The sequence below is a fragment of the Cyclopterus lumpus genome, chromosome 9, assembly GCF_009769545.1.
Source record: "Cyclopterus lumpus isolate fCycLum1 chromosome 9, fCycLum1.pri, whole genome shotgun sequence".
In the NCBI taxonomy this organism is placed as follows: domain Eukaryota; kingdom Metazoa; phylum Chordata; class Actinopteri; order Perciformes; family Cyclopteridae; genus Cyclopterus; species Cyclopterus lumpus.
In genome coordinates this window covers 9380248-9392290 of record NC_046974.1, presented here as the reverse complement: position 1 = coordinate 9392290, position 12043 = coordinate 9380248, and the positions used below count along the sequence as shown (strand labels likewise).

General features: G+C 43.0%; 1 protein-coding gene across 1 annotated transcript in view; it reads left to right on the top strand.

Annotated features, from left to right (window-relative positions):
• The window catches only part of zdhhc8b (zinc finger DHHC-type palmitoyltransferase 8b), a 53450-nt gene extending 42051 nt beyond the window's left edge, over positions 1-11399 (top strand). The window contains 11 exon segments of the mRNA XM_034541067.1: positions 1190-1311; positions 2462-2619; positions 3418-3590; positions 3806-3908; positions 4303-4394; positions 5643-5775; positions 6642-6747; positions 7603-7709; positions 7927-8538; positions 8540-8994; positions 9543-11399. Coding sequence (XP_034396958.1) covers positions 1190-1311; positions 2462-2619; positions 3418-3590; positions 3806-3908; positions 4303-4394; positions 5643-5775; positions 6642-6747; positions 7603-7709; positions 7927-8538; positions 8540-8994; positions 9543-9675 — 2194 coding nt within the window. The 3' untranslated portion in view covers positions 9676-11399.
• The last annotated feature ends 644 nt before the right edge of the window (positions 11400-12043 follow it).

The following is a 12043-nucleotide window of genomic DNA, read 5'->3' as shown; positions in this document are numbered from 1 at the left end:
CCTGCAGGATCTTTGCAGTATGCATAACCATATGCATTAACGCATCTGGGTGCTTCATCTCGTCAGAGACCACATAAACCGGTGGCTTGAATAATATCACCCTGGGACAGTGTCTTGACATTTGAGTCCAGGTGATCGAGCAGGGTTGAGGGTGTGACTCAGACGTCTCCACAGTTGAATATTTCACAGCACTGACTGAGTTGTGATTTGCAGGCAGTAGAGAAGATCAGTCTTGGTGGAATTTAAAGGATATTTTCTGCCAATAACCTCGGTAACTGACCCGACAGGTTTCCACTGTGGTGTGAAACATAATTTACCAGCACAGCAGAGAGTTACAGTATATTCGATGCATATGATGTGCAAGCACCCTAAAACTAGGTTGAGCTTCAGGAAAGAGGAGCTGATAAGAGCTGAAATAAAAGCTCATGCAGGTTTGGTTAGCTTTACTTTTAGACTTGCTAGCAGCAAGGCTCTATAGATGTGTGTCATCACTTTGGTCCAGACTAAAATATCTCAACAACTACAGGATGGACTGCCGTGACATTATGTACGACTCTCAGGGTCCCTAAATGACAAATCCTACTATGGTGATTCTAATGACTCTGCATCTTGCGCCACCATGAGGTTGATATTTGTGGGTTTTGAGTGAAATGTGTCAATAACTTTCTGATAGTTTGGCACGAACATTCATGTCCCCCGCAGGACTAGTCATAATCACTGCAATGCCAACTTACCTTTTCATGGAGCTGATCAGGTCATCAAATGTACAATTATTTGGTGTATGACCACATGCCTGCAAAACTCCCATCCTCTTCAAACGGGTAATTCTAAAGAAGGCTTTTAGACTAAGGATCAAGCATTCGCTTCATTAATTCCACAGTTACTCACCTGTTAATTGGCAAATATTTACAGTACTTTGAAGACTATTCAAGCTGGCTACCTTTTGTAGTGTTATTACATTTCCTGTCAGTCACAAGCTCTGGCATCCACTGTGTACCTTACTCTAATTCACTCTCTGTATGCATGTCTCTAATTATGAGTCTTGAATCACAAGAAAAGAATGAGAGGGCTCATCTAAACGTGTGCACTTGAATATGTCATGGATGGGACTAACGGTTACGACTAAGACTCGATCAGAAACGTGACGGTGTGACTTACCTAATCTCTGCCCCTTCCTTTGTGTCTCTAGGTGCCCCTGGTTGACGAAGGTGATCTCTCCCGCCGTGCCGCTCTACAATGGCCTGGTCTTCCTCTTTGTCTTGGCCAACTTCAGCATGGCAACCTTCATGGACCCTGGTGTATACCCCAGAGGTTTGTATGCATGTCTGTTGAGTGTGCAAAGCAGTTTCCGTAACCGATGATGGTGTCAATGCTGTTTCTAACTTTTCGAATTCCGGGGGAAAAACAATATTTATCTGACATCTCAAATCGTAGTATCTTTCATAATGTACTATACATAAGTATGAGTTATGTTTCCTTCTTCTTTAGTCCTCATGTAGAGGGTACACCTTATTAAAAAGCACCGGTATCTCTATCGCTGCTTTGTCCGTCGAACAAGCCTCATTGATAACCAGCCATGTCTGTCATACTGATACCGTCACTCAGTGTGAGTTGCTTTCTTTATATAAATACATTGTTCATCCCTTCATAAGGGACGATACACTTGTGATCAACGGCAAATAGTAGGCGTCGATGCTGTGGTGGATAATTACCTCAGAATGCGTTTGTCAATCAGCAGTCAATAGTAAGATTCATATACATTCAAGGATTAACCCTATTGTGTGTGTGTGTGTGCGTGTGTGTGTGTGTGTGTGTGTGTGTGTGTGTGTGTGTCTACCTGGATCTCCCTGCAGTTATTATTGTACTGTGGAATAATTTTCTCTGGTTGGAGCTCCGTAGATCATTTGAATGTGCCCTTTGATCAGCTGAAAGACATTTTATTTTCCACTGCGGCTCCAGAGCAGCACACAGTACAAAGCTTCTCTTCTAATAAACGGTGTGATTGACTGCAGTGGATATGTGACTAGTACAATCATACTATTTACAGGTTATGCGTTCAGTTGCATGTCAGGTCAGATGGAGCAAGATCTCTGTCAGGGTTAGAGGTTTAAATCCCTTAATAAAACATTTCATTGCAATAATTTCTAAACTTGTGGGAAATTAAGCCAAACAGATTCTGTAATACATGAGTTACAGTGTATGTGTTAATCAGTCTTAATGGTGAGAGCAGAATGAATAGGTCATGTCTATAAAAACACGTTTATTTCTCTGGTTTTGCTGTCCCTGCAGACAGCTTACAGCGCGGGGGGGGGGGGCTTCATTTAGGGTGCTTCATTTAGGGTGCTCCCCTGTTGTCCCTGTCAAATGTAATCTTTAATCTTTGTTCTCAGACTCCACCATATGCATCTGTGCTGTGGTAATGTGTGTGTGTGTGTGTGTATATTTGTATGTTTCCCCACAGCCGACGAGGATGAGGACAAGGACGATGATTTCCGAGCACCGCTCTACAAGAATGTGGAGATCAAGGGAATCCAGGTCCGGATGAAGTGGTGCGCCACCTGTCACTTCTACAGGCCGCCTCGCTGCTCCCACTGCAGCGTCTGCGACAACTGTGTGGAGGTGCGTGTGTGTGCGTGTGTGCGTGCGTGCGTGTGTGTGTGTGTGTGTGTGTGTGTGTGTGTGTGTGTGTGTGTGTGCGTGTGACTGATTTATCAGCTTTTAATCAACAATCTGATGATGTTCTGTTGACGTTGGGCTTGTTTGATGTGATATAATAAGCAGTTTGTCTGTACATAGTGCATATGTTTAGAGTTTTTTCAAGAATTAATATCTGAGACAAACGCTGAATGTTTTTATTTTATTTTATTTTACTGTCCTCATTAAAGAACATAATTACTGGTATGAATGGCACTTTTTGGCAGCTTCAAGCGTAAAATACTGTAATCAGTAATAGCTTTTAAGTCCTTATTTTGGTCTTACAAATACACACACATTAGGACATAAACACACACCTACACACATGATGCATAATTACACAGGCTGTATTCCTGCACCGTTTCCTTTCGAAAAGGGTTTGTAAAAAAAAGGAAGTAGATTATCATTTACACATCAACTGATGAAAGAAGAAAGGTTCTATTGGATATTTATTGGAGTTTAGTGTTGATTATGGATTCAATATTTAATTTAAATGTATTTTTGACCCTTGCAACCAACAACATTTTGTTGCTTCATTTGTTTTGCCTTAACATTGAAGAGGTTTACACTAGTCCCCTCGCAGTGATAATAGAAATATATATAAAATTCATAAACCTGAATTTACAATAAGACCTGAAGTCCAAACCCAGACTAGCTGTAGGTCATATCATTGATTACCTCATGAATAGGTTACATAGATTTCCCTCCCTCTCTCCTGCTCAGGACTTCGACCACCACTGTCCCTGGGTAAACAACTGCATTGGCCGGAGGAACTACCGCTACTTCTTCCTCTTCCTGCTGTCGTTGAGCATCCATATGGTGGGCATTTTCTCCTTCGGCCTCATCTTCGTTCTCCACCACCGCGAGAGACTGACAGCGCTGCACACCACTGTCACGTATCCTTTCACTGCAAAGCCTGCTCCTTTATTTTGAATGGTCCATTTGATTGTTTTTTTATTTAGTTTTTCGGAATACTGTTTTCTGAGTGAGAATAAGTTGTTACTAGTAGCTTCCTCTGTCTGAAGGACTCGATGGAATCATTCTTCTGGTGCATGTGGTTGTGTTCTTCTCATCATATATTGTTGTTGTTGAGCTTGACCTTTGTGTCCAGTCTGGTGGTGATGTGTATCGCAGGGCTGTTCTTTATTCCAGTCACGGGACTCACAGGTTTCCATATGGTGCTTGTTGCTCGAGGTCGAACGACTAACGAACAGGTGAGTGAAGGAGCTGCCGACATGCTTGTTGTGAATGTACACACACACACACACACGATTTAGCCTGTTTTTTATCCAGCGAAAGTCAAGAGCTTTGCCGCTCTGCTTCAAACAGACTCAAACATTCACACCTGGAGCTTTCTGACTTTTGGCAACCGTGCATTAGGTAACCTTAGAAACAGCTGGAGCATCTTGACAAGCAAAACCTCCGGCCAGGCGAATAATACAGTCAAATAAGTGTGACCAGAATGAATTCCCATGCAGCACATATAATGAATCACCTATTGTGTATTCAAGCACTGGACCTGTGTGTTTATGTGTGTATGTACATGTGTGTGTGTGTACTTTGGCCTTCCTTCGCTGCCGACTCTAAACAAGGCGTTGTTTTCCTCAGGTGACGGGCAAGTTTCGTGGAGGAGTAAATCCCTTCACCAAGGGTTGCTGTGGCAACGTGGAGTATGTCTTATGTAGTCCCCTGGCACCTAGGTAAGATGCTTTATTGTGCTGCATGTGTGCTTTTCAGGGTGTTCTTGCTGTCAGCACACATTTAACACATGTTTAATGAAATGTACTGTACGGCACTGAAGACAATATGTTTGTGGATGGTTATGCAAACACTAGGGCTGTGGACCATTAAAGCCTGTGACATCCATCTTCTGAAACCAATGCAGAAATATGTAACTGCAATAATAACACAGGCGTCACAATTGTGTGTGTGTGTGTATGTATGTATGTATGTATATATATATACATATATGTGCATGCACATGCTCTGAAGGTGGTTGCGGAGGTGTGTATCCAGTTCTGCCTGAAAGCAGCCAGCAGCCTAGGGGGAAGGCAGATGGCTGAGAGAATTGAATCACTCTGTAGAACAGTTAATGGGAAACAGAGCGCTGAACTAGTCAACCTGTCTTTTTACACACACACGATCACTATACCTGTTTTACAATGGAGATGAGTAAAAAACAGGTCACATTAATTTAGTGACATGTTTTTTTTTTTATATAGGGGTTGATTACTAAACATGTATAAAGACTGCTTGAAAAATATATCACACGCCATTAAATATTAAGCATTTACACTGACAGACCCTTTTTAATTATTAATTTTTTTTAAACGTAAATGCTGTTGTTCTGACAGGAAGTTGTGTTTGAAATGTCTTTTTTAAACTGTCTCACTAGCCAAATGGGATTATGCAAAGTGCTTGAATAATTTCATCACCGTACTCTGCACTGAACATGGAGTGATGGTACAAAGTGTAGTGTATCAAGTAGAAGAGGGGTACTGAAATAAAATGAGTCATATTAGCCTTTTGTGTGCACACTCATATGTTTTTTTTCATAGGTCTACATACATATTTAATGCATATATCTGGTCATATATCTGTACAACATGTATTCTGTGTGAACATGAGATACATGAACCACCGAGTTTTTCTCATGTAGCAATAAAGATTCAATTCCAAAGGTTTAGAGTGCGATACGATTTCTAAAAAGATTATTCAGTTTGCAGCAAACATTTCTCCACTGAAGACGAAGCTAGTGTATACTTTGGTGTATAAAAGTGGTGTATACTTTGATGTGAATAACTGGAATAGTACACTGTGTGCTGTTTCGGCTGTAATGGCAATGCTGACTGCCAGGACTATATGGAAAATTATAAATCGGGAAAGCACTGTGACGATAAATAATCAGTTTGTTCTAAGAGAGAGTCTGTTGCTCTTTTTCTATGCAGGTACATGTTGGACCCCAGGAAAAAGCCCCATGTCAAAATCCAGCCCCCATTCATCAGACCTGACCTGTCGGAGAGGCAAATCACCATCAAGCTCAGCGACAACGGCATCCACAGCACCATCATCAGCTCCAAGGTGAGTTCTCCTCAATTGCCACAGAGCTTTGTTATTTTCCTGGAGCTCCATCATCCAACTGACCTACTTTTTCATACTGAGGGCAGCATACACAAGGATACAGTAGCTCACTAAAGTTACATTAGGGCATTTCCTCTTTTCTAAAAGAGGATATTATCCAACACTTCACATCAAAGCCAAGAGATTCTTAATTTCTGAAAAATGCATTTGACTATTTTTCACCACGAAGGGATATACTGTGTCTGTGAGGGTGATTTTAAAAGCAAACATATCTACAAAAAGTAAACCATTCAGAGACCGTAGCCACTGGTTTCAATTCATGCCATCTACCATGAAAATCGTCTTGCAGAGCGGGACATTTTTTTGATATAAGCAAGTCATGGTCCTTTAAGGAGGCATAGCACATTTTGTCTGTACTTGGGCTCCAGTAAAGAAAAGCGTACTATTGCCTTTCAGAATAACCCTACAGATTCAATTCATTTCTGATGTACAGGTTTGGTCATTGACAACTTTTCTGCAAACTTTCACTGAAGTTAAATTTAGGAGCAAAATAGAAAATTGCCTTAAAGGGGATCTCCAACAATTTAACACCTCACTTTTTTATTTTGACAAATAAATGCTCTTTTGTGTTGTTAATATAAAATCTTAATCCAACACTGATATCTTTTCACCATTTCCACTCCATTAACCACAACCAAAAATGATTTAGCTCAAGCTGAGCAGCTGTAGTACAGCTTTGCTACCCTATAACCGTCTGTGAGCGTTGGTTGGTGCATCCCTACCTCTAACATATGTTCTTCTCTATTTCATCTGCTGTTCCTCCACCTGTTCTGGATTTTATAACACCCCTGCTCTCCTCCCTGTAGTCCAAAAGCAGCCTGGACGGCCTTGACGAGAAAGAAACCCAGCCACCACTGCCGCCCAAAGCTGACAGGTACAACCAGCTGAAGAGTCAGCTGACCTCCAGCGAAGGTAAGAAACACAGGAACACTCAGCAACAACTCTCTCCCTCTCCGTTCAGCCATCGTCAATCCCATTTCTCTTTCTTGCCAAGCAGCAATTCTCCAAACTGGCTCTGTGCATCACCAGTATTCCAGTGTGTGACTTCGAGGTTTAGGTGGGATTTGTAATGAGGAAACGAGTCCTGGCAAAGGAATCAGCACCAGATTTGTGTCACAATGGAGAGATTTCAGAGTGAATTATTGCAACTTGAATCACCACTTTCCTTTATCCTGGTGGTGTGTAGCAATGAAGCCACATGGAGGGATGGGAGAGGAATATGGCCGAGAATCAGGAACAAAAAAATGAGTGGCTGCCTTTGGAAGTCATCTGTGTGAATTAGGAACTGGTTTTACAGCTAAGAGCCGTAACCAGTGGTAAGGTCTTCTTTGTACTGCTGCATTCAATAGTCAATACAATATAGTGTGAACCTTCAACAGCAGGTTCCCTCCAGAGGATCTCCAGTGTCATGGTGCATTATATCAGGGAGTGAACACGTTCTGCTCCTCAATGGAGCACGATCACCGCCTAGTGGTACGTTAAAGTACTGCAGCCTGTCTAAATTGATTGCCTCCCTTTTTGAAGGCAAATTAGAGGAAACAGAACCGGCTTTGACCGACTACCAAGCCACTTCAATTCGTTTTCATTCTGTGATGGTGTGTGGTTAAAAAACTCCTTCCCTCCAGCCTCTTTACTCTGATGATAGAGTTCCGCTCAGGTCTTGTCTTTTGTCCCAGAACTGACTTTCAATGAGTGCTGGTATAATCGTAGCATTTCTATTACCTGCACAGTGTTAACTCTGGGCTTATTTCTCTGTGTGTGTTGTAGATGGTTCTCTTTCTGGAAAGACCCACCCTTCCACTCCAGCCATGTACAAATTTCGTCCGTCCTTTGGCACCATGCCTAAAGTCCACTACCACACTGCTGGAGAGAAGGTAAGGCATGATTTGTCTGGCACTTATGTAAGATATACATCTTAAGATATACATCTCATATAAGTATTGGTAACCCCTAACCCTTAATAAAGTATATTACTGGTAGCTCTACCATATAGCCAGGGGCCCAGAAACCTCACTAGCAGTTGTTAAGAACGAGGACTTCATTCCTATTTCTACTTTGATTTGACGTGTTATTCTGCTGTTTGCTGCTCAGATTGTCATGCCAGATGACCGGAGGTCTTCGGCCATCTTGGAAGAGGGTGTCCGTGGTCATGACTACCGATCTGAACCAAACCTGGACCTGCCTGAGTACACCAATACTCCTCTCCACCGCACCTTCCAGTCCTCTCCCCTCCAGCTGGACGCTGACCCCATCAACTCCCACTCTCTCAGCCTGAAGCAGGGTCACCGTCGGCCAGAGAAGGGCCAGCTCTCAGCCCTGCAGCCGCAGACAGTCACCTCCACCCCGTACAAGAGCGTCTTTTCGCCCAACACGCTCTCCAACCGTAATGGCAGCTTGTCTTATGACAGCCTGCTTAACCCCAGCATCTCCCCTGCCTCTGCCAGTGAGTGCATGTCCCATCGTGGTATGCCCACTGTGGGGCTCCACTCGCCCTACCTGCCCACCAAAATGTGCCACATCCGGGAACCTGACATGCAGAGGCACCAGGTCACCCCCGCCTACAGTCCAGTGATGCCACCCAGGGGGGTGGGCAGGCAATCCCCTCACCTAAGGGACAGGGACCCATCCCCGGTGCGCTATGACAACCTCTCCCAGACCATCATGGCCTCCATCCAGGAACGAAAGGAGGTAGAGGAGAGGGAAAAAACGGCAGATACTGCATGGGCGCTCCCAGACCCATATCTATGCCCAGGACTCTGGTGTGTTTGATGGGGGCTATGGTCTACCCCCCAATGCTTGCTACCCAGATGGGCCTCGTGGCCCTTGCTCCAGAGGCCCAACACCCCCAGCTTATGGAGGCTCTAGGGACAACCTGATGGGGGTCGGCCTGGTGAGCTATGGGCAACGGACCCCCGTTTTGCGCCATACCGGCTCCACGCTGGGTCGTGCCCCTAGGACTTCGTCCACCTCCCTGCACACAGATCACAGTAGCAGCAACAGCAGCCAGAGCAGGGCCATCTGCCCTGAGGGCCTTTATCGATCCCCGGCCCACCAGCCCCACTCCCCTGCTATGCCCCGGTCCCCCTCCTACTCCCACCAGAAACTCTCCTACATCAGTGCCCATGAGAGGACAGATTCTCCTCGTCTAGGGGGCCCAAGGTATGAACCCTAACGTTACACCTGTAGGACTGCATGCATTGTACTGAGCCAAAGGGGACTGGTGGGCATTGAATGTATTCCCACTGGAAATCCTGCTCCTTCTGCTGGACACAGCCAGCAGTACATGGGCACTAGTATACTCGCCCTTACTTAGGCAACGTATAGCATCTGTAAAAAGTGTATGGTATGTGTTCAACTGTAATGTCCATTTATTCATGTTAAGTAACAATTTGGTGTGAATTCTTAATTTCTGTTCTAATTTCTGTTTGCCTTTCTAGTGGAATATCCATTTTTGTATTATTTTACAAATTAATAAAGTTGTGTAATTCCTCTCTTTTCTTTTGCATGCTTTTCACCTACTCCTCTAACATTTCCACGCCTTCCGCCTCACTAACAAGTACACTTGAAACCAATTATCCATGTTGCTATTTTGTTTTGTCATGTGAAACAGTCCAGCATGTTGCCACAACACTTATTGTTTGGTTTGTGTTTTAGCTCGTCGCCTCTTTGTGTTGAATAATTATCCTTGTACTTCTCTTTTCACTCAGAGAGGCCATGAAAGTTAACGGGCAGATGGACTGCCACCCCAGTGCCCAGGGTTCCACCATCAGCCCCAGTCGCCATAGTAACGTCAAAAAGGTGACGGGTGTAGGAGGCACCACATATGAGATATCAGTGTGAGCAGGGACACTGCATCCACCTCCAGTGACAACAACCACCATCCTGCAAAGAGATGCTCTCCTGTTATTTTAGTCTTGATAACAGCCAGTCAGGGGCACATGGCACTCCCTGTTTGGGATTTATCGTCCAATCAGAGGATCTGTCTGCCCTTGTGTGGGTCTGTCTAGCCAAATGCCTGTGTGTGTTCGTACCGGAGGGGTTGCTTGTCAGTTGATACCGCTGCAGGCTGTATGTGAGACGAGTGTCTCGTCATTAACATTTTGTGGCTCATCATCTTAGTTGTAAAGAGAGGACCGTTAATATTAAACTTTTGTCTCTCCGCTGTGGTCATAAAGCGCTCGTTGTTCCAAATGTCACACACACTTTTCACTTGCAAGAGCTGAAGGCTGAACAAAAGCCCTACAGATGAATTACACACCGACATCCTCACTATGGACTTTAGTGAGAAGTCCTTTCCAAGTCATTTGACCTCAAGAAGTCACGGTGCTTCACATTAACGTGTACTGTTCATGCCATCTGCAGCGTAGTCGTACAGCTTTGAGAGGTGGAGGACCGATCGGTTAGATCAGCACCACCTGCATTTGCAGGCAACACAAGATAATTGAGGTGAGAAGCTGGCGGAAAGAGGAGAGGGGGGAAGTCATCGTATCATGTTTGGTGGTTTCATTCCAAATTAATTGAGAAAGGCGTGTTGATTTAAAAGATAAAAATAAATATCAAATTCTTTCCTTATCAACAACTAATTTCTCAGGAATGAATGCAACCAGCAACCAACCAGAGTTGCTAGTTGATATGAATTAATATGCTATCTTCGTCTCGGACTATCAGGGCTTGAATATAGCGGAGCCTCCTTTATTCACTTCACAAAGGTACTGTGCATCATCACAGGCTCCCGTTTGTCTTCGTGGAGTTCAGTTAGGTGATTTCAACGTGGCCCAGGACACAAGTGCTGGGCAGATATGTTGTGGTCCTGAAAGATTTGAATACCTCGTCCCAATAGTTCAGAACGAGTCCAGCCTTGCACAACCAAAACAACTTTCTGTTTACGTTTTGTCAAAAAAAAGTGTGTAAGTTCTTTATGTTTATAATCATAGGACTAGAAAGATGTAGAGAAACCAGCCATTGTCCTGTATAGTAAAATGAAGATAACTGGTCACCCATTTATTATTTTGTAGTTTTTTCTTCTAATGGGTTTGTTTCCTTTTTATATAGCCAGCCTTTCAAAAGATAAGTTTGATACCTTTTTTTTATAAAGTTAATTAAGCCTGGAATGGATGTTTTATTTTGAGTGGAGTTTTTTTTTTTTGTGATAAATTATAAATTCAGTTAAAACATGAGGTCATTATAATGGGTAAAATCCATAAAGTAAATATAGCTTGTTATACTTTGCAGTGTAAAGAATAGGTATGATGAAATGTAATTACGAGATATGAGCTAGTGAAATATTTAAGTCAGTCATTGACTTGCCAATGTGTGCTGTACACCAGTCATATTGGCCTTTCAATAGACGCTGCCTTGAGATTGTGGCTGCACACCCCTTCATTTCTCTGAGACAGTAAATGGGTGACATTGCTACGATGTCACAGTGACATCACGAAGCCTGAAAATGTCAAATCAATCAACTTGCAGCAGCTGTCTGGTACAGCTCCAGTATTACCCGACACTCAGAGATGCAAGACTTCTTTTAATTATTGTTTTTGCTGTTAATTGAAAAAAAAAAAAAAGGTTACAGAACATGTATTACTTTCGACCAGAAAAATAAAGTCAACATATCCAAGTGGACGATTTTTATTTATATTTTGCACCAACTAAATATGAAGAGAAAAAGAAACATGCCGGAATTTACATGGATGTAAATTGATAGATTTGGTCCAGCTACATTTGCATAAAGAATAAACCATCGTTGCCTTTTAAGAGGAAAAGCTACCTTTCACACGCATGACGTGGCTCGGTGAAACACTATTGTACATTAAAGGACCATGAACTAACATTTGTGTTGTGTATGGAGCAGAAAATGGCAGGAGTGACACTTAGACTGGGTAAGAAAGTTCTAAAAGTACAAGATAACAAATGGTCTTGCTTAATTATGAAATGACATCACTTTTTACAGGATCTTTCTTCCCATTTCTGGTGCATTCATAGATTCCTTTCTCCTGAGTGTGAAGGCCAGTAGCTGTGGTAGAGTCTTGCTTTCTTACAAGGTTGGATCAAAGTCACTGTAGTAACAAGCTTCTGGCTAGTATGTCTCCCTTCTAAGGTCTCACTCAGCTGCCTTACCATAAACACAGTAATATGAAGTAACAGGATACTCTATTCAAGTCATGTATTTTTTGAAGTGTTAAACATTGTTTCTGTTATAAGGCTGCGG